The sequence below is a fragment of the Mytilus trossulus genome, chromosome 6 (assembly GCF_036588685.1).
Source record: "Mytilus trossulus isolate FHL-02 chromosome 6, PNRI_Mtr1.1.1.hap1, whole genome shotgun sequence".
Lineage (NCBI taxonomy): Eukaryota > Metazoa > Mollusca > Bivalvia > Mytilida > Mytilidae > Mytilus > Mytilus trossulus.
Genome location: NC_086378.1, coordinates 86,618,093 through 86,642,161, shown reverse-complemented (window position 1 = coordinate 86,642,161; position 24,069 = coordinate 86,618,093). Strand labels below are relative to the sequence as shown.

Below are 24,069 nucleotides of genomic sequence, written 5' to 3'. Positions count from 1 at the left end.
AGATCTAATACCATTGGCTTAAATTTCATGGTTTTATAGTGTGTATCTTTTAAATACTTTGACTTGCAATTGTCTCCCTTTACATTACAGATGGGGGGGGGGGGGGAAATAAACAATATAAAAAAAAAGATGATAATCATGGTGAAAACTAAAATAATCTTTCTATTTTACCCATTGTACTAGCTACTTATCAAACATGTACAGCAGCTGCATATATGTGTCTGTGTATACTTCTCTTGAATTGGATGAGTTACATTCTCTATCAGCATAATCAGGGTTTTAGTAGTAATTTTACTTATACAATAAAGGTATCATATACCTTTAATACATAGACATAGAATACATATAAAGATAAGAAGTTGTGAAATGATTGCTATTGAGACAACTCCACCAACATTATTAGAGACCAAATGATTTAGAAGTTACTCACAAATATAGGCCACCTTTGACAATGAGCAAAACTCATATCACATGTATATTTTCTTTTAGCAAGTCAACTGATTTACTTATTTTGGAGAAGTTCGTAGGCAGAGATCTAGTCATTCTCAAAAGACCTTTTTTTGATGAATCTCAAAAAATATTCAGTCAGTACTTGTCTGTGAGACTTCGTTGCACCTTCCCAAAAGGAACATATGGATGAGTGATCAAGGATGAAGTTGTGTTATCAAATTGGTCTCACAGATAAAATAAGCAGTAGGTCAACTTTATGTGGTGTATGTCAGTCTGCCATGTTACATCTGACCTCATTTTCATTGGTAATATTGGTCAATATTATGTTTTTGTCTGTTTGACTCACTTTTGTTTAATTTTCATGCACTTTTTCAACTGAGCTTTTAAGTTTAGTTTAAACATATTTGTTTATAGTGGATTGGGAAACAAGTTTTTACAACTTATATTAATCCCTTTCCACTTTGCGGGTGCGAGTACTGCCTTGTAGCGGCATTAGCCTACTCTTTTTCGAAATCTACAAGGGTGTCTTTAACGTGCAAGAGATATGGCTCTCTCTTAACACGGGTCAGCCATTTATCGTCCCCGTCCGACGGACTATCATCGTTTCCTCAAGACCATACTCGCAAATGGTGTCAAGGGAGAGCCGAAAATTGAGTTCCTGAAATTTTCATCCCAAACGGGAATCGAACCAGGAACCTTTGTGTTAGTAGTCCGATGCACTAACCACTACACCACGGCTCTAGCTTTTAAGTACTATAAGTATAAGCAATAGGTCAGCTATACATGCTATATATGGTGTAGGAATGAGTTTTAGGTGAAAATGTCTGTCAGGCTGACCTCATCTTCATGGTTCATCTGTCAATGTTAAGTTTTTCACTTACCATAAGCAATAGATGAACTATATTTGGTGTATGTATTAATTCATTTATATACCATTATATTTGAAAATTTCAATATATTGTTAGTCATTCCAGGCTTTTTTTAAACTTTTTTTATTCAAGCATCACTGATGGGACTTTTGTAGATGAAATGTCCATTTGGCATATAAAGTTTTAATCTTGTTATCTATGATAAGTTTATCTGTCAAGTAGGCAATTTTCATAAACACAAGGAGACAGTAAACCAACTAAATTTTGCTCATGAAAATGAATTGGTTTTACAACTTTATATTGTACTGTCAAATCTTCAAGAAACTAAAATTTAGCTAAAATAAAGTTATAGTTATGATTTCAATGCAGAGACAGAGGAAAACTCATAACAGTTTGTTTGATTTCAAAAAATCATTTAATAAGAAAACTTTACAAAACAATGTTCCCTTTTAGTATCACAAAACATCAACAGTCATAATATAAGAAAACAATAATTTTCATAAAATAATAAAGTTATCAATACATGTACTATTTGGATCACAATTGGGAATATTCTAATAAATAACACTTTAAACTAGCTCTACTTAAAAAAAAACAGTAACAAATACAGGAACGAAAACGTACCGTTTACAATTTTATCACAATTATTTTGAAACAATTATTAACAGTAAAAAATATATTATTTGAACTTGAAATTATTTTTAATTATGGAATTTGCATAAACGTATTAGCCAGTACAACTGATAACATTGAAAGGACATTAAATTTCAGAAAATGTTCGCAAAATTTATACCTTTAGTTTCTAATACAATGTATTCCCCTCTCCCCATCTTATTTTGATATGAAAATCTAATCAAAAAACACATTGCAAATATCTTTTATTTGGATACAAGTTATGTCATTTGCTATGGTTATGTATAATGCTCCTTAAATTCTGAATTTTATTGGAGAGGGGTAAAAATTACAAAGCTGCCACCTCTTCTCATGTTTAAACTAAATGTATTATGCCATATACATCAACAAATGCATAAATCTCTGAGAAAAACTGATAAAAATGTACTAGGTATGAAAAAGTGAACAAATACAAGAGAGAAAATGAAACTTAATTTCAATTTTTAATTATCAAAATCAGCAACAGCTACTAAAAGGTTATAAATTAAGGTCACAAATTTAACAGAATATTTTATGAGAAAAACATGTTTTGGTGAAATATGTGATAAATACCAATACAACAGATGATTTCAAATTGTATACCCTACATGATCACAGAATTACCCTTACCCTCATACAATACTACACATAAAAATCAACACATTTCATTATTGAACACAATATTGTACTGAACGACATGTTGTGAACATACAAATATAAATATCAACACGCACAATAATAAATTCATTAAAAAAAATCACTTAAAAAAGCATCTTTTTTTTCAATATGTTTTAGTCAATTGTGATCTCAACTCATTGTTTTACAATAGAGTCAGACACAATATAATGATATGTTTTCAATAAATGTAAATTCAGAAATTATTGTGTGCATTTATTATTGCGATTTTGTCATTTTGGACTAAAATGAGATTTTAAAATTTGCGATATTGAATAAAATCCTGTTTAATTCATTTAAAAAATTTCAAAATGCGATTTCAATTTAATGCGATTATAACCTTGTCGCATTTTTCGCAATAATAAAAACATCTCAATAATTTCTGATGTTGCATTGTGGTTTAGTGTCAACTACTGACAACTACTGACATGTGGCTGAATATTTTCATCTTGCCACAGAATTGCTGAAAATAACTTTTAAAAATTACAAAATTACAATAATAAGTCAAAAAGACAAAATATTTTGACATAACAACTTAACCAAAACAAATTGTTCCCATCATATAAAATACAGTTACACTTTTTTGTAAGACATATAATTTAAATATCTTTGATATAAATTGCAAAATAAGAAATAGAATCCTTTAAGGTTCATGCATATCTTTGGTTTGAAAATACAAAACTATATATATGGCACATCTTAGTAAGTGTTATTTTGTGTATGGAAATTCTCTAATGTGTCCTTTTCTGTTTATCCATGTGAATTTTCTGGACTAAATGCCAGAATTCCACCGACTGACATGTAACAATACTAAATTTGTCATCTGATGGTATTTGATCAATGACTTCCTTCAGTGTTACATCCAACTGTGTGTCGTCTTCATAGGGACAGGTATCCATATACCCAATCAAGGTATCATGAAAACTGTAAGTATATAAAATTCATATATATAATGCGTTTGTAAAATTATTTTTTTCAAGCCATTTAATAAAATTGGTCACTACAAATAAATTGTCCCTTATGTAAAACAAGACATGCAGTGGTGAACTATCTTTAATATTTCGTTCCTACCATTGTAGGTTTACAGGAACAGACTGCAATACATGACTTAACTAAAGTTGTATATAAAGCTTAAAATGTAAGTCACAGTGATATTATTTTTCAAAGAAATTGCAAAACTGTATAAAAGACACATACTATTAGAAATTTTATTAATATACTACAATGATTTAAAGGAGAAGGAAACCCATTTTTTTTTTTAGCTCAGTTGAAAGAATTATTGTTAATAATAAGGTTTACTGTTTAACGTTATTCAAAATTATGCTCAGAAATGTCAAACCCTTATGTTTAAATATAAAAAATTTAAATTTCCCGCCAATTACTGGATATCGACATTTTGAGGAGCTCTGTATTGGAGAGTACAGAAGTTGAAATTTGCCACGTCACTCCTACTGTTCCGGTCTAACCAGAAGCAACCATATTCATCAAATTTTTCTTTCAAAAATACGATATTATGCCGTCTTGTAAAGCTATCAATTGTGTGAATGAAAGAGGAAAGTGTGGGAAGAGCTTTTTTGAAATACCAGATCCGTTAAAATCAAGTGAGAAACGTAAACTCTGCAAACTTTGGATAGATCATTTGCGCAATGATAAACTGAAAATCGAAACACACTGAAATGTCTCACCTTCTTCACTAATCATTGATATTATGTTGATAGTCCTAATAATAAAGCTTTATTACAACTGTCACATAAACTTAACATAAACCAAGAAAACTAAACATTGACCTTTGAACCATGAAAATGAGGTCACAGTCAGATAAACCATGCCAGGTAGGCATGTACAGCTAACAATTCTTCCATACAACAAATAAAATTGACTTATTGCTTATAGTTTAAGAAAAACAGACCAAAACACAAAAGCTTAACACTGAGCAATGTACCGTAAAAAATGAGGTCATGGTCAAATAAAACCTGTGCGACTGACATGTAGATCATGAAATATTTCTATATACCAAATATAATTGACCTATTGCATATAGTACCGGGTATTAGAAAAAAAGGCCAAAATTCAAAAACTTAACTTTGACCACTGAACCATGAAAATGAGGTCAAGGTCATATGACACCTGCCAGGTAGACCTGTACACCTTACAACCATTCCATACACAAAATATAGAAGACCTATTGCATACAGTATAAGAAAAACAGACCAAAACACAAAAACTTAACTAACCACTGAACCATGAACATGAGGTCAAGGTCAGATGATACCTGCCAGTTGGACATGTACACCTTACAGTGCTTCCATACACCAAATATACTAGACCTATTACTTATAGTATCTCAGATATGGACTTGACCACCAAAACTTAACCTCGTTCACTGATCCATGAAATGAGGTCGAGGTCAGGTGAAAACTGTCTGACGGGCAAAAGGACCTTGCGAGGTACGCGCATACCAAATATAGTTATCCTATTACTTATAATAACAGAGAATTTAACATTACAAAAAATTTTAACTTTTTTTTCAAGTAGTCACTGAACCATGAAAATGAGGTCAAGGACATTGGAAATGTGACTGACGGAAACTTCGTAACATGAGGCATCCATATACAAAGTATGAAGCATCAAGGTCTCCCACCTTCTAAAATATAAAGCTTTTAAGAAGTGAGCTAACACCGCCGCCGCCGGATCACTATCCCTATGTCGAGCTTTCTGCGACAAAAGTCGCAGGCTCGACAAAAAACCAAGAATGTGTCCATAGTACACAGATGCCCAAATAGAACTATCATTTTATGTGTTCAGTAGACCATGAAATTGGGGTCAAAACTCTATTTTGGCATTAAGAGTAGAAAGATTCTATTATTAGGAACATTTGTTCAAATTTTCAAGTTGATAAGACTTATTCAAAAACTAACTTGACCAAAAAACTTATCTTAAGCAGGATAGACGAACAGATGAACAGATGAAGAGATGGACAAAGAGACAAACAGATGCACAGACCAGAAAACAAAATGCCCCATTTTTAAAAATATACCTAAGTATGGAAAAAGTTTTCTAGTAATGTGTAATACCTTTTCTATCTCTTTAAATGTGCAATGCTCATTCTATACAGAATGGCAGAGGAAAGATGATACATATGTGCTTCAACAATAATGTGATTATTAATATCTATTTATAATAAATGAATCAACCACATACACTCTAACATATACAGCCTTATTTGATACTTTAATTCATACCTGACTTTAGAGAACAATTCTTCTTCCTCGTCATCCAGTGGAACATCTACTTTGAATACAATACATTCAAATATCACTTCCACTAATGTATCTATTTGTTCTATGGGTAAACTGCTAATTATATCAATAAGAACTTTTCTTTGTTCCTCTGATAAATTTTTCTTGAAGTTTTCCGAGATTCCTTCAAAGGCTTTCTGGAAAGGAAAGGCAAAAATGTTAAAGATAAAATGCTTCATTCTGAAATTTTAACATCACAGTGGGTCTCCACATACAATAAAACAAGCTTATTTTTTAGTCTTAAATTTACTGAATAAAAATTCATGAAAAATCCCATTTAATAATAATTAAAAAAAAGATTGGAAAGTAATTTCCAGGGTTATCAACACTAGAACTAAGGATTTCAGCTCTCCTTGACACCATTTGTGAGTATGGTCTTGAGGAAGCAATGATAGTCTGTCAGAAGGGGATGATATATGGCTGACCTGTGTAAAGAGAGAGCCATATCTCTTGCATATTAAAGACACCCTTGTAAATTTTGAAAAAGGGCAGGCTAAGGCTGCTACAAGACAGCACTTATGTAACTGTTTATTTGTTCCTCTGTGATATTTTATCCTTAGGGTAATTTGTCCAGGTAATTTTTTTCCGTGCATGGTATTTCACAGGTTGATTTTTTCCAGAGGAGTCTGTGTTATGCGGATAGTATGTACTGGTATATGTTTGCCGTACTATATTTCACAGAACCGTGAGAAATAGAGTCCCTTTAACTACTATGTAAGTTACTCACACTCAATATATACCTGATTATAATTATAAAATGTTTCACAAAGGTAGACCAAATTTGCATAATTTATCAAAGGGAGGTAATTATGAGCAATTTATTTTTTAAAGAAATTAATATAATATATTTCTGAATCTTTTTTATAGTGAAATGTTTCCTTGAATCTTATTTTTTATATATTCATTTAAATAAAAAGATGACGTACAACTTGATTTAGTAAGACAGATAACATTTCACAGGTAAAAACTATCCAGCTGTTTAACATGCTTTTGTTCTAATATTTTGTTATGCTATGATTTATCTGATTTCCATATAATCAACAACTACAGTACTTGCAACCTTAGGCGTTACTGTTTGAAGTGAACTTGACTGATCGGTGAATGATCGGAGACGGATGTTTGACTGATCGATGACTGATCGGTGATCGGTGACCCATAGGATCTGTCAGATAAGTCAAATAACCTATGTGAGAGTTACTGTGACAACTGTCATCGATCGATCAGTAAATCAAATTTATGCACGGATCGGACGGATACGTGTATATTTCAAATTCTTATGTAAACCGAACTCAACAGTGTTTACGATCCATGAACGCAGACTTTGACGAAGACACCATAATTTACACGTTAATTTGGTTGCAATAAAAAAGTAAAAATAGTGCAACAGTTATATGAGTTTCTTAATTAAAGCGTTAAATTGTTTGTGTTAATTAATAGTTTTGTATAAAAAATTGTAAACATTAGAAACATATATAATACATAATAGTATTATGTCTCAATTAACCTGAACTTCTACTTACGAAAATGTCGATAATCCGCCATTGGAGTTTTGAACTTTTTATAGTTTAGAAAAGGTCGTTTTTCATAAAATTAAAAGTACGTCAGATAAATCATATTTAAATTTTATGCGTATTGTTCAAAGCTACCAACTCTTTTTTTCTTTAAAAAATGACACTGTTTTATTTGAAATCAGTTAATTCCAACAACTTGAGATAAATATTTTCATTAGAATTGAGATATAATAAGAATTAAAATACTTAAACTTTTATTTTGTGGAAAGAATGCAGTTATTGAATATTTTGATAAAAATTATCAACCGCCATATGATTTCAGTACTTTTTGTTCATAAGGATTGGTTGTTCTTCATGAATTATGTTTACTTTAGGGAAAAAGATATAAAATTTTTGCACGCGTTGCGTAAATGCTAATTTTTCTTCTCATATTTGAAAATATTGTAACTTCAACATGTTGAATTGCAATCAGTTGCTATGAATTCCTTTTATTGACAAATATTGTATAAAATTTGAATATTTGAAGAATAAGTATTTACTTTTAATTATGTTGAACCAGAATGCAATCATTTCTTTATTTTAATGGAAATTATTGACCAAAATTTTATTTTTTTACTGTATATAGGTTAAAAATTAATGGTTTGTTAAAAAAATTGAAAGAATGTCAGAGAAATCATACAAAATTTATTCGCATTACTTAGAGTATCCAAAATCTTTTAATAAGAATTTAGATACAATAAGATTTAGAATCTTTAACTTTTATTTTTGTGAATAGGAATGCAGATATTACTTTATTTTGATACAAATTATTAATCGCCATATTTTTTCAGTACTTTTTGTACATCAAGATTGGCTGTTCTTTATATTATATGCTTACTTTAAGGAAAAAGATATCAAATTTTTGTACGCTTAACCTAAAATGCAAATATTTCTTCATTTTACTGAAAATTGTTGACCACCATTGGATTTTTGTACTTTTTAGAGTTAATAATAGTGTTTTTTTCATGATATTAAAATAGTTAAATCATACTAAAATTGTATTCGCATTGTTTAAAATAACCAAATTTAGTCTTCTTTTTATTAAAAATGATGTTATTTTATTTGAAATCAGTCATGTTTACCATCTCGAGACAAGTCATTCTATCAGAATTGAGATATACTGAGAATTTAATTACTTAAACTTTTATTTTTGTTGAATAAGAATGCAGTTGTTGATTTATTTTGATACAAATTATTAACAGTTATATGCTTTCAGTACTTTTTGTACATCAGGATTGGCTGTTCTTCATAAAATATGCTTACTTTAAGGAAAAAGATATTCAATTTTTGTATGCCTACTTTAAGGAAAAAGATATTAAATTTTTGTATGCGTTGCCTAAAATGCAAATATTTCTTCATTTTACTAAAAATTATTGACCGCCATTGGATTTTTGTATTTTTGAGAGTTTAGAATAGTGTTTTTTTCATGAAATTAAAAGGGTGTCAGAGAATTCATACTAAAATGTTATTTGCGTTGTTTAAAATAACCAAAATTAGTCTTCTTTTTATTAAAAAAATGCTATTTTATTTAAAATCAGTTATTTTTACCAATTTGAGACAAGTCTTCTGATCAGAATTGAGATATAATGAGAATTATAATACTTAAACTTTTATTTTTGTTGAATAAGAATGCAGTTGTTGATTTATTTTGATACAAATTATTCATCGTCATATGATTTCAGTACTTTTTGTAGTTGGTCTGTATAATGGCATAGTTTTGAATTCCTAGTTCATTTAAGATCGGCGCCTGTGGTACGTTTCTTCTGCAATATAATAGCAGATATAAATGATTGCAGAAGAAACGTACGCCGATCTTAAATGAACTAGGAATTCAAAACTATGCCATTATACAGACCAACTACTGCAGACAATCCAAAAATTATATAGTTACCAAATAATTAACAAAGGAACAGTTTTTGACAATTTTATTATCCACAGCGGAGATCATAATCTTCCTATTGTTGCCGACGCGCCGGGAAGTAGTAACCTCCAACTATGGCCAGGTTGGAAGAGAAGCCTTGCGAAGTGGTAGGAACCATGGGAAGTTCGTCCTATTAGATGCCAAGCCTTTAGAACAATTTCATGTATCATATAATAGTAAAACGAACTCAAGTTACATTGTATACAAACTTTAATTTTCTATATTTATCTTATCTATTTATAACTCTGTATTGCTACTTTCACTTTTCATTGTTTCTCTCACCATGACGACGTCAAATTCAATGCACCACTTTGATTACTTCAGGGGCTCAATTTCTGTATAAAAATTGTCCTGATGAAGCCTGCCTTGCAGGCGAAACATGTAGACATAGATAATAAAATTGCAGATCTTTGAAGTGTTGTTGTCAATTTTAATTATTAAATTTTATATAGATTAGAATAGGTTTTTTTCATGACATTAAGAGTGTCAGATAAATCTTACTTAAATCTTATTCGCGTTGTTTAAAATATCCAAAATTAGTCTTCTTTTTATTAAAATTTGATAGGCTTCTATTGTGACAGGAATATAAAAAGTCCTTGTTTATGATAAGTTCTTTTTTAAGAATTTTATTGTGATAAGGATACAAAAAAATTGAATAAAGACTACATCTTTCATTGACTGATCCTTTCATTTTGCTTTTACCGAGTATGTTTGGAAAATAATAAAATCAAAATCGCGATGTAGACACCATTTTAGAACCCGCCGGGTTTGAAAATATATAACCTAAATAAAACAAAAAGACTATTCTTTGATAATTATATTTATGTAAGGTTTTATCTGTACATTTCTTTTCGATAAAACTTTGCTAAATTATTATTAATAAAGCAAAATGTATCATCATGATCATTGAACGTTCAATTTTCACTAGTCGCCATTTTAACGAAACTAAGATTCCGTAATTTGTATTAGTTTATCATGTGATGTATTACAGGTCAATCCGTCATCAAGGTCGATCGGTTCTATCCGTCCGATCAGTCAATTACTTTTACTATAACCCTGACGGATTGCTGACGTGAGTTTGACGCGAACTTGACTGATCGGTGACTGATCGATGACCGCTGACTGATCGCTGAAATAGTAACGCCTAAGGTTGCAAGTACTGTATGTCTATGTCCCCAGACAAACCTATTTAGTTAAAAAAATATCATCATAATCAAATTCTTCGGTTACTGTTAACAGTAGTAATGCAACGATATTTCTATCTTACTTTTAAATTTATATTTGTACTGAGATCTGAAATCAACTCACTTTTATATGTATTACACTAACCTTATTTAATCATGATATTATTTTCACAATAACGATCTTTGAAATTACTTCTGGTTTTCTTCCCTATGTTTCATGATAATTTTCATTTTGAAAGGATGATATTGACTTGAATATTTCAAAAAAAATTTCAAAGATAATTTTTGAAATTATTTCCCATTATAATACATTTTTTTTAACAATTTCGCTTAGTTTCAAATTTTTTAAAGGATAAGTTTTTTCTTATAACTATTCAATAAGTTAACTACCCAGATAGAATTTCACGGCAAAGGAAACAACATCCCAGGGAAATATTGTACTCCAGATAAAAAAAAAACAACAACTACTGTGACATTTTTCCTCCGGATCAAATTTCACCCGGATATAATTTTGCTTTACACTTACACCTGCAAAGTGGAAAGGGATTAATATAAGTTGCAAAACTTGTTTCCCAATCCAGTATAAATAGATTTGTTGAAAGTTACAATTAAATTAAGATTTTTTTTATCTCAGGAGTAGATTACCTTAGTCGTATTTGGCACAACTTTTTGGATTTTTGTGTCCTCAACGCTATATTTGTTTGGCTTTTTAACTGTTTTGATATGAGCGTCACTGATGAGAACGTGCGTCTGACGTATTAAATTATAATCCTGGTACCTTTAATACCTATTTTACACCACTTGGTTGATGCCACTGCTGGTGGACATTACGTCCCTGAGGGTATAAACAGTCCAGTAGTCAGCACTTCTGTGTTGACATGAATATCAATCATATGGTAATTTTTATAAATTTCCTGTACAGAACTTTGAATTTTTTGAAAAACTAAGGATTTTCTCATCCCAGGAGAAGATTACCTGCGCCATATTTGGCACAACATTTTGGAATTTTGGGTCCTCAGTGCTCTTAAAGGTTGTATTTGTTTGGCTTTTTAACTGTTTTGATATGAGCGTCACTGATGAGTCTCATGTAGACAAAACGCAAGTCTGATGTATTAAATTATAATCCTGGTACTTTTGATAACTATAATACAGCTGAACAAGCTTCCAAGGCTCTATTGTGATAATGTCAACACTAGTTCCATGTATTCATATCAAGTTTACTTTAGTTAATTGATATTTTTCTTTCAAGGTATAATGTAATATTTTTCATATACTAGTATGCTGAAATATTTTATTACAGGGAGATAACTCTTTTTCGTTAAAAAAAATCCAACCTGGATTTAATGATTTCATTTAATCAATACTGCAAAAGCTTGCTTAAATGTTTTGAGTATAGTGGCATATCTTGAATCAACTAATGGGAACTAAAAAAGGTTATATATAAGTCCCATAAGAATTCTTGACCAAAATAAAAAACTGTTGATTAATAAGTAGAATATTTCAAGAGGTCCTGGACTTATAAGTCTCACCCATCATTCCCGAGTTCCTTATCCCTTGTCCGAACTCTTTTTTTAAAATTACATTATTCACCCAATGGGAAAAAACCAAGGTTTGTAAGCTTTTAAGAAAAGCTGCATTTCAACTGGGTTTGTTCATGAATTGATGGAAGGAACCAACATCCTGCACATTCTATTACCTCCCATTTTTCTGATAAACATGTTCTTATATTCTGGTAGTGTTCTACAACTGTGTAAAATTTCAACAATATTTGTCCAGTTGTAAAGGAGGATTTGGGTTTACCAGAGACTATAACAACATACTGTTAATTTTAGGTTAATAAGTGATTATCTCCCCTTAAGCATATTTGTATTCCTATATTTCTTGATGCATTTACATTTTTTTGTGTACTACTGTTGTGTTCTACAACAGTATAACTATGTAAAGTTTAATAAATGTTTGTTAAGTTGTGTATGAGGATTTGTGTTTAAGAGAGATTTCCACATAGCATTACATTAAGTCAATAAATATAAATAAAATGTTGGATGAGTGCGAATGAGACAACTTTCCATTCAAGTCACAATTTGTAAAAAGTAAACAATTATAAGTAAAAGTAATGCATTAGTTTCTTGCGTATAATATGGAAATTAATATGGCTTTCATTATCACTGAACTAGTATATATTTGTTTAGGGGCCAGCTGAAGGACACCTCCGGGTGCAGGAATTTCTCACTACATTGAAGACCTGTTGGTGACCTTCTGCTGTTGTTTTTTCTATGGTCGGGTTGTTGTCTCTTTGACACATTCCCCATTTACATTCTCAATTTTATTCAACACAAAGACTTGGCTCACACCAAACAGAAAGCTATTAAGAGCTAAGATTACTCTCCTTTAACATGTTAAACCAAATCATATTCCTTTATGCTTATACTAATGTAGTGTTACAAATATGTGTAAAAGTTCATCAATTTTATACTTACTCTATTATTTTTAGCTATTTCCTTAGCTCTTTCTAATGCTAATGTCATCCATAATGACATGGTATGCTTACACCTGCTGGACTGTTGTGCCTATAATAATTTAAACATTAAATGTTGAACAAATTATTATATGGAATTCAATGGAAACAAGAGTACAAGAGTCCAAAGTACACCGATGCCCCACTCACACTATCATTTTACATGTTCAATGGAACCTGAAAATTGGTAAAAAAAATAAAAAGGCAATAAAATTAGAAAGATAGTATCATAGGGAACATTTGTACTTAGTTTCAAGTTGATTGGACTTCAGCTTCATCAAAAACTACCTTGACCAAAAACTTTAACCTGAAACTTGCACTTCCATTTTCTATGTTCAGTGGACGGTGAAATTGGGGTCAAAAGTTTAATTTGGCTTCAAAATTAGAAAGATCATATCATAAGTAACATGTGTACTAAGTTTCAAGTTGATTGGACTTCAGCTTCATCAAAAACTACCTTGACCAAAAACTTTAACCTGAAGCGGGACAGACAGACGAACGCACAGACAGACGGACAGACAAACAAACAGACGAATGGACGCACAGAGCAGAAAACATAATGCCCCTCTACTATCGTAGGTGGGGCATAATAATAAAATAACACATACTTTTTTGTTTGTTTAAATACCAAGTGATATGTCTAAAGCTAACTTACAAAGTACAGTCTGACCTGTATATATAGGCTACCTTTGTGTCCAGTGAAAACTGACCTTTGATTTGAGGGAATGTCACTCTGGTCAACCCCATAGGGTATTGACAGCTTGAAGCCATCTTTCCCTAATAACCATCGTGTAAACAATCATTTTTGGTATGTTATATAACTCAATATTTCGATCCTCACCTTTGGACTTAAAAGTGGATTATCTATCTTGAGAGTATTTGTGATGAAGTCACTGAGAGAACTGTCAGGATCAGAACCAACAGACTTTAGGAAACTGATTGCAATGTCTAACTTATCCAGGCTTTCCCACAAGTCTGCTGCAGGCTTCATACGTATCTCAGCACAAATCTGACTTCTTACAGCTGGACTTAATCTTTCCTGTCAAAAACAGAAATGTTAATACAGAGTGATTTACAAAATTTTAATAAAGTAAATACAGAAATATTAGTATAGTGATCAAATTAACATAGTTATGGTAAATTAAACTTTATTTTTTATTTTTTAAACATTTACAGTGGATTCTGACTAATTCCATTCCTTTCTTGTCTAGACATTTTGATTGGATTAGCCAGGTGTTCCTTCTGCACAGGTTAATTTACTGAAGACTTTTCAGTTTAGTTTAGAAAGATGTGCAGTTTACAGATTTATCAAGTTGACACAGGTGTCAAATTTACACAGCGTTCTGTTAACACAGGAGTCTAGTTTACACATGTGTCCAGTTAACATAGGAGTCCAGTTTACACATGTGTCCAGTTAACATATGTGTTCCCTTAAAACATGTTCAGTTAACACATGTGTACAGTCCAGTTAACACAGGAGTCCAGTTTACACATGTGTCCAGTTAACACAGGAGTCCAGTTTACACATGTGTCCCCTTAACACATGTGTCCAGTTAACATATGTGTTCCCTTAACACATGTGTCCAGTTTACACATCATGACATGTGTCCAGTTAACACAGGTGTCCAGTTTACACATGTGACCAGTTTAAAGACTATTTTTTAATTGTATGGCTTAAATAAAACAAGCTGTTCTTACAAAATATATGATATTACTTACTTGTTGGACCTTGTCACATAAAGTTTTAAAAACAACAGCATTTGTAGATTCAGATCTGTATGTGATTGTTTCTATCTGAAATACAAATCATTTCATTTAAGGTCAAGTTACAGTAAATGGGCTATGTCTTAGATTTCAGTAAAATTTGGTATACAACTCTGGGTCGATGAACTTTAACTGAAAATCGAAATAATAATGCATTTATCTCAATTATCATTTGAAATATTACTGATTGAATTCTTACAAAATGGGTGAACATTTGTATAGAAAGCACATAAAATCGGCGAAAACCCTTCTAAAATTTGTCTTAAAATCGCCAAATCTCTAAATCTACTCCATAGATTTTTCTTAAAAAACTATATGTTGTTGATACATAAATTTCCGTTATAATGATGCAAAATAAAGATAGGGTCACCAACTTTGTTTTTACAGTATACATCATTCAAGTTGCGTTCTTTGTGAAAAAATGCAACAAAACGTCGAAATAATCGTAACGTTATCGCATTGCAGGCCGTAAAATGTTGATTTTTGACGTTTTTCACTACCAGCAAGGTAACAAATTGATTATTAGACAAAAAACGAAGTCGGTGACCCTATGATTATTTTATATCATTAAAACAGAAATTTATATGTCAACCATATATAGTTTTTTAAGAAAAATCTATGGAGTACAATTAGAGATTTGGCGATTTTAAGACAAATTTTAGAAGGTTTTTCGCCTATTTTATGTGCTTTCTATACAAATATTTACCCATAGTAAAAGAAATCAATCTGCAATTTTTCAGATAATAAAAGAGATAAATGTATTATTTTTTCGATTTTCAGTTGTAGTTCAACAAGCCGAGGTTGTATGCAATTTTTTTAGCAAAATCTGCGACATAGCCCATTTACTGTTCCTTGACCTTAAACTGTATTATTTTAGCCATATTAAAAACTTATCTATTAAAAGACTGCATGAAACTCCCTTTTGTATATAAGTGAAGATAATAAAGAACATGAATAATGCATAACAAAATTCACTAAGGTTGAAACATTCCTGATCTATTCTTTTTTTTTCAAATTTCGTTTTTAATTTTGCTCAAATATATACTACCTTTTTATATGGCATTCTTATGTTTTTATATGGCATTCTTATGTTAGGAATATTGCAGCTACTGCTCAGTTTAATTTCAGTGTCGTTAAAAGTTGACAAGGACATCAATTCATTGATAAGTAAATGGAATTGGAAGTTAAGGGGATTGCTCTGATAGGGGAAGTATGAACTATAACCAATTAAAGTTCAGACCTCTGCTATTCCAGTTATAATTGACTTTGAGAAGAGGAATCTATCCATTAGTTGTCTCTCAAGGTTGGTGAAGTTATATTCTATTCTGGTTCCCTGTCCAACTTCAAACGTATAGTTACAGTTAGCCAACACCATGGGTAACAGGTCTTTGTCTGGATGGTAACTGATTAAATGGGCTGAAGATATGTCTTTCGCATGAACTTTTGGAAGACTTTCTGCCCTAAAATGAAGAAATACTATTACATATACAAAACAATATTCCAAACTTCAAAACAAAGTTCAAAGAAGCAATTAATCTACACAAATTGGTGCAAAAATTTCTTTTTCCTATTTTTATACCAAAAAGGACTTATAGGAGACTGTTTTCTTACATGCAAAAACTTGAAAATTGTAATATAATTGAAATTAGGGAACAACTATTATAATAGCTATTTTTCATTTTTATGATGATTGTATGATTAAGTTGTAAACTAAAAAATTAAATATCTTTAAAAAAAACAGTTTTCCTCTAAATCCATGAAAATTGGTGTCAACAAAAATAAATTGATGAACAATACTTGATAAATACATGACTCAGGATTACATGATTGTTGTCAAAATGACATTTACAATAAATATCCAAGACTTTCATAACTCTTTGTTCATTCACAATTATATAAGCAGATGGACCAGAAGATACTTGGTACTGCCTTGAACTTGAAGTGAGTTTTTTTTTGTGCAAATTCTTGGTGTTGAAGGCCTGATCATAATGAAGAACAGCAATAAAACACATGTCCCTTTGCTTGTTATTTTGTCAAATGTATGAATTAGGAGATAACTGTATTGTATTTTAAGCTCCGACGGCATCAATTGGGGATTTGATGGTCGTAAATTAAGTTTACTGGTGACACGTTAGTGGAGAGTAATTATGAGTAATTTTACATTAACACGTGAATTAACGTAGTACAATCAGAAATCTGAAAAAAATAAATAAAATATTGATATTTACAATATGCCCAGTGTAGATCAGACTAGTTTTAGAGAGGGTCAAAGGAAAAGATTTTTAACTTTTTTAAATGTATCTTTTAACTTAAATTTTGGGGGAAAAAATTGTTAAACAAATCTTATATTTCTGAACTTTTATAAATAACTTTCAGATCCAGTTACACACAATTTCAAATACAATGATACATTTACTCAAAGTCAAGTCGACGGTTTTTCCTGCCGATAAAATCAGTAATACTCGCATCAATATCAACATTGAGGTGTCGGTGAATATGAAGAAGAGATAAATTTGAAAGTCGTTCGTCTCCCATTGTCGATCTCAGGTAGGATTTCACGCGTCTCATCGCGCTGAATGATCTTTCACTAGTTGCCGATGAAACAGGCATTGTCAATAAAATCCAAATAATCCTATACACTGAAGGGTACAGATCGGCGTTTGTTACGTTAAGGACACCAAGAAGTCTATCTGGTCTGTTGTCTTCAATACGCCAACGGGCTTTCCATCGTGCTATCTCATCATCAAATTCTTTTTTATCACCTAAATCCGAACGGTAAGAGTTGTAAATTTTGTCTGCTATTTCTGGAGTCAAGTTCCCTAATTTGGCCGGAATGAAATAAGAGGCAAGGAAGCGTTCCTCGTTGCTAATCAACCGCTTTGTAATCTCAGCAACCAAGTGGTCGAGAAACACGTAGTATAACGAAACTCTCCAATAGTCTGACGGCTCAAGAATTGGATGGTTAGCTCTGTGTCGTTGACGTCCAGCCACACGCGGAACTGATGGCTGGATGTCGTGTTCTGCTGCAATATCTGTTGCTCTTGCAAACAAGGACTCCCAAACTGTATCATCACCTCTTTCATCGGAAAGCCTTTGAATTACAATTTTAGCCTCTGTCAAAGATTCAATCAAATCAATATCGGTTTTCTGTAAGTAATTTGTCAAGGCGACTGTTGCGCTCAATATGTGTTCAGCAACAACAAGACTAATAATAAATTCAAATCGAAGTATCGCATTCATACTCTGTGCTGCTTTGTCATCCTTGTCGTCTTTAAGTGAATTCAGGGAAGAGACAACAACTTCAAATGCTGTTCGAAATGTATACAGCGAATCTGCCCGGCTTGACCAACGAGTTTCACACAGTGTTCTCAACTTTGTTCGGCGTTCTAGTTGGTCTTGAACGTTTTCATTTTCTGACAGTTCTTCAGTGAAAGCAGTCAAGCTTTTAGCCAAATAATTAAATTTGAATGCAATTTCTTGTACAGTCGACATCATGTTTCTAACACAAAGTTCCTTACTACTATGAACGAGTGCAAGATTTAGTTGGTGTGCCTTGCAGTGGATGTAGGAAGCTTCTGGTGATTGCTCTAATATTTTTGCCTGCACACCATTATACTTGCCGGACATATTCGCGGCGCCGTCATAACACTGGGCACGGAGATTCCTTATATCAAGGTTTACATGTTCAAGAAACTCAACGATCGTATTAGAAATGGCAACACCTTTTACACTTTTGGCATGTTTAAAACCAATAAATTCTTCTCGTATGCTGATGATATCGTTTTTCTTATCTAAGAACCTAACACACAAAGACAATTGCTCTTTCGTAGAAACATCCGTGCATTCGTCAGCAATAATAGCGAAGTATTTAGCCTCACGACAGGCGTCGATAATGCTATCCTGCACCTGTTGCCCCACAATGTTAATTATCTCATTCTGGATTTCAGGCGACAAGTATGTCGTCCGACTTCCTGTGCGAAACGCCAGCCAGTCCGAGAGCTTGTCATCATTTCTAGCTATTTCGTGTAGAATAGCAATAAAGTTGCTTCTTTCCTCTACATGACCTCTTATTGGTATGTTTTGTCGTCCACATAGAAGTATGACTTCGAAAATTTTCATTAAACCATATCTGTTATCGGCAGCGACCTTCTTATGACTTGACGATATCATGCTCGCGACGGAATCGCCCTTGTCTTTCTTCACGCGAAGGAAATCTTCTCCAGCTATTAAAGAACCTCTGTGTTGGGACAGATTTTCATGAAACCTGGCCAGGGATAGCAGATTTTTCCAATCTGTTATCGCCGAAGCTGAGAACGATTTTTCCTTAGCATCTACACTTGTAAAAAGGACACAATATGCACAGAAAACGGAGTCTGTTGATGTAGAGTACTGCATCCAGTGGAAATCTTTGAGCCAAGTTGCTTGGAATCTTCTGTTCTTCTTTCCAAATAAACTGAAACGTACAAGTAACGAAAATAACATATGTGTTTGCATCCAAAGACAGTGCGAAGTATATATTTTTGTTGGCAAACATCACATAATTAGAAAACTCACAGCGTAATGCATTGCCGAAGTCCCCATACCAAAGAAAACAAATAAAAATCGAAAGGGAGCGCTTGAAAGTGTAAGATTTATTTTGATAACTATTTAATTGGTCAAATCAAACTACCTTATGATATTAAGTGTGGACGGACTGACGGACAGTCAGATATCTACCGGTCGGAGAGACGGACATATTGATTACTTGATGGCATCCGCTGAATGTAAGTAAGGTCTTAATCAATAATATTATACTGCTTCCCTATATAATACAGGTATCCTCAAGTAGTTACGCAACAAGTTTACGATGTGACTTGTCACAGACGCAGGACGGACCTTAAATGCTCATAGCTTTCTGATCAAATACAAAACTCTGCGAAAAAAATCTTTTCTTTATTCAGACATTCAACATACTCTGCTAACAATATTGCCATTTGGTGAATATACAGTACTTACCGTGCGGGAAATTTAAAGCTGTGACTCTCCGTCCATGTTTGTGTTAAGATAGCAATCTTCTTGTTGTCAGGTATTATTTGTTGGTGTTGTAAAGACCCGATATCTGGGTAAGGGGGGTGGTGCTGTGTACATAACGATGCATTACTTGACGTTGTCGTAGAAGCTTCAGTCTTGGATGATTCTCCACTATCGTCAATTGCAGTCCTAGTCTGACAATTTGGACTCTCTTCTTCATCTTTCTTTCGTTTCGAACGAACAACAAATTTATCCATGTTGAAATTTTGTTTACCTATACACGAGTTATCGTACTTAACCAGGATACTAGTATCGGGATTCGGATACGGGTTGGTCATGTATAATAATAGGCATTAGAATATTAAAATGTTTTATTTTTTTTATTTTTTTTTTCCAGAGGGGGTATAATCGGCAAATTTATGTATAGGCACGTGCCTAGTCGAGCCTTAGGTAGCTACGCCCCTGAGTCAAGACCCCAACAAAAACTAGGGGTGATCTCAAAATTATGGAAGATCATACTTACGAAAGTTTTCTTTGATAGCAGTACTGTTCTATAAACATGTTTTGTTTCTTTAACAAGAAATATAACAAGATATAGGAACAGAGTCCAGCATCACAATATGTTGGTATCAGGTATGATATTGGTGTGTCATCTGATAGCCCTGCTCTGAAGTACGATTTGTCAATAGACAATACATTGTTCTCTAACAAACACACTGAAAAGATACAGGGAAAAATATTTATCTTAATCTTCAAATTGTACAAATGTCCATCAATATCATATTTTTTGTATTAACTTTTCACTCTTAAGTTTGCAATATAGACAACAGGAAAAGAGGGTTACATATTAAAACAGACCCTTTCTATTAAAAAGAAAAAGAGGTTATGGTCTAGAAATAAAGGAACCTCATTAGTAGTTGTCTTAATCAAAATCTTTGTGTATTTTGTTTATTTTTAGCATTTGGTACTACTGGCAGAAATTATTTGAAAGACTGTTCAATTTATATTTTTTCATTTATGTACACCCCACATCTTTAATTCATAGTTGACATAATACTAAAATCTCAACCAATCCCTAATAATTTAATTTTGCATATAACATGTCTTCTGATTGGCTGAAAGTTTTTTTGTATATCAGCTCATAGACATATCATGTGAGTGTGACATCATTAATGGTTTTTTTTACTGATTTTCTCCTTAAATTGAATTTAGAATTAAATTAAAAGGAATGAGCGTCTTTTTTTCTGTCTGTTGGAAATAACCTAAAAAATGTGGTGCACAATTTATAGACAGAAAATTCAGCACTAAAAAGTTGAAATAGCTTCTAAAAATTTTAACTTCTATTTATTCTTACCAGTTGTTTTAAGTGATTCTTTCACACAACTCCAGGCCTCTGTAAAATCTTTCAACAATTGTTCAAATTCATCAATTTTTCTATCTGTTATGAGAGAAAAAAAATCATATAATGCCATTTGTACACCTGTTTTATAGAAAAATCCCATATCCTAAATATGTTGACAAATACACATTATCCTATATTAAACTTCCAAACAATCTAATACAAATCATTGCCTAACATATTTTAAGTTTAACATTCTGTCCAAAGACACGAGTTTCCCTTCAGCATCAAACTGATTTTTATTACCTGTATTATGATAGTCTAATGACTGTGACTGTAGTCTAAGAACTGAATGTTGTAATCTTTTGTCTTTTCTCTAAACTTGACAATACATACCTTTTTCCATGTCTTGTTTAACATCCAGTATTTTAAGAGTTGTCGCTTCTGCTCTGTCTAACTTTCTACCATACTTCTGTATTAACATTCTCTGTAGTCTCATTATACTTGGTATAAATCTTATAGCTCTGAGATGATGTTCCTGTAAAAAAAGAGTCAAAAGATGTCAATAATGTTTTGGGTGGTATGAAACAAATTTGGAGGGTAAAAAACAAGCAAAACATGGAAGAAAAATTATGCAAGTATATCCTTTTATAGAATGTCCATACAAGAATATATCCACTGAAGACTAAGTCAGGTGTTGATATACTTCTTTGTGTGATATATATATATATATATATCTTTTCTATGTTTGGTTTTAAGTCTCTTTTGAAACTACAGTTGAACATGGTATCAAATAATAATGAATATATAATTTTAATTTAAGCAATGATCACAATGTTAATTTCAATTAGATTTTGATATGGTTGGAACTTCTTTAAAATAAATGTTTTGCTGCATAATAGATATTTCTGATTCTCTAATTGAATGAAATCTGAATGCACATCAAGCTATTTACATATTCCTAAATCATCTTAATTTGAACTGAAGTTATCACTTCATGAAGAGAGGATATACAATGATAAGAATTCTGTTACATTTGAAATAATTACCTCTTTCAGGAAATAAATCTGAATGCACATCAAGATTTCAGATATCTATAAATCATCTAAATTTCATGTACAAAGGGTATACAAAGATAAGAATTTTGTATCCATATCAACCTATTACCTCTTTCAAAAAAAGTCTAAGTACAGGTAGTTTCTCCTGAGATCTCTCCAGATTTTGTCTGAGATGGTTGATGGATATAAGATCTCTGTATCTCCATACTCCTGGAATATCTTGTAGTTTTAGGATATCTTGATTCTCTGGTACTTTGTCTGTTTCATACAGTATTTGTAATAGTGCATCCGCACCTAGAGAAAATAAATTAAAAAAGAGCAGTCAATTATGCATCAATTCATCTAAACCCAATGAACCATGAAAATGAAGTCAATGTCAAATGAGGCATCGAGATAGACATGCACTGTTGAATCATTTATTTTTGTTGGTGCCAATTTTTTTGGATTGAGGAAAACTTACATGTTCATTGATACTAATTTCATGGTTTTGCTGAATTCTGCATACATCCTCCTTCAGACCATGTGTATAATTATGTTGAACTGATTATTTTAGTATTTAGAAATGACATAGATTTGTTTCTTTTTCACTTCTACTGACATCAAATATACTTGTTTCTTATATTTAAAACCTTACCAAGTCTCTGATCTTTCTGTATTTTCTCATTGCTTTGTTTCAAGACTTGATCCATATTCTGTAAGCAACAAAACATCAGTTTAAAACAAATGCAAAATTGTCTTGTATATATTGAAAAATCTATATTTGATTTTTTTTTAAATATTTCACAGGTTGTCAATATATGTATTTTTTATATCAAATTTAAATGCTATAAATTCTTTTACAAATGGTACCTGCAATACTGGAGATATATATTTCTTAGCAAATTCATCTTCCCATTTTGATCTGGACTTCTTGTTTAACAATCCACACATATCTGCTGGATATTCTTCTCCTGAAATTCCATAGAGTTATAATTTTTAAAATTACTTTCATTTCAACATATCAATTAATTTGATTAACTTGATTATTGAATTTATTTAAAGGCACCCTCATTCCTGCAAACTTAATTATCTCCCCTTGTGCAAGTGGGAATAGAAATTAATTTCTTGATCTACATCCCAAGTTTATGTCATTCTAAAACTGAGTAAAATTTCATCAGCATTTCTACCATCACTTAGATTGAGATGTGCTTACAAAAGAGTATTACCATATATCACAATATTCAAGTAAGTAAGTTGGGTTATCTTTCCCTTTGAAAATGAATGTTCAGAATAAAATTTTCTTACATTCTCTTAGTGGAATTGTTTTACAATTGTATAGTTTCATCAATATCTGTCACTCATATGAGTGGCGCTTACAAGACACATAGACTGATGAACGAATAAACAGAAAGGTAAACGGACAGAGTGATTCCTATATATACCCAAAAGAGTGTCCTAAAGATGCTGATAAATTCACAATTCCTATATTAACCCATACTGTGATAAATAATCCTACCTCTAACTGCCATTGTGTGTTCTTCCATTATCCTTGCCAGTAGATGATGAACTAACAATAATATATCATCCTTATTTTTACCCAGGATATTCTGTATAGAGGTCATATCAAGGTCAATGTGTTCCAGTATATATCTACCAACCTCAGCCTCCTCTATATTAGGTTTGATGGACTGACCAACTACCTGAGAAAAAAAACATCTTGGGTGGTTAGTTATTTGATTAAAATGGAAAAATATATTAGACTTCAAGGATACACTCAAACCCAATAAATTTGTGGTCAGTGTTTA

General features: G+C 31.8%; 1 protein-coding gene across 1 annotated transcript in view; it reads right to left on the bottom strand.

Moving 5' to 3' along the window:
• Positions 1-2,391: 2,391 nt before the first annotated feature.
• The window catches only part of LOC134722103 (E3 ubiquitin-protein ligase rnf213-alpha-like), a 148,554-nt gene continuing 126,876 nt past the window's right edge, over positions 2,392-24,069 (bottom strand). The window contains exons 73-85 of the mRNA XM_063585590.1: positions 23,781-23,964; positions 23,135-23,235; positions 22,920-22,977; positions 22,395-22,579; positions 21,624-21,765; positions 21,243-21,326; positions 20,412-20,604; positions 16,119-16,338; positions 14,834-14,908; positions 13,956-14,153; positions 13,077-13,166; positions 5,888-6,081; positions 2,392-3,569 (exon numbers count right to left, since the gene is read on the bottom strand). Coding sequence (XP_063441660.1) covers positions 3,377-3,569; positions 5,888-6,081; positions 13,077-13,166; positions 13,956-14,153; positions 14,834-14,908; positions 16,119-16,338; positions 20,412-20,604; positions 21,243-21,326; positions 21,624-21,765; positions 22,395-22,579; positions 22,920-22,977; positions 23,135-23,235; positions 23,781-23,964 — 1,917 coding nt within the window. The 3' untranslated portion in view covers positions 2,392-3,376. The remainder of the gene's footprint in view (positions 3,570-5,887; positions 6,082-13,076; positions 13,167-13,955; positions 14,154-14,833; positions 14,909-16,118; positions 16,339-20,411; positions 20,605-21,242; positions 21,327-21,623; positions 21,766-22,394; positions 22,580-22,919; positions 22,978-23,134; positions 23,236-23,780; positions 23,965-24,069) is intronic.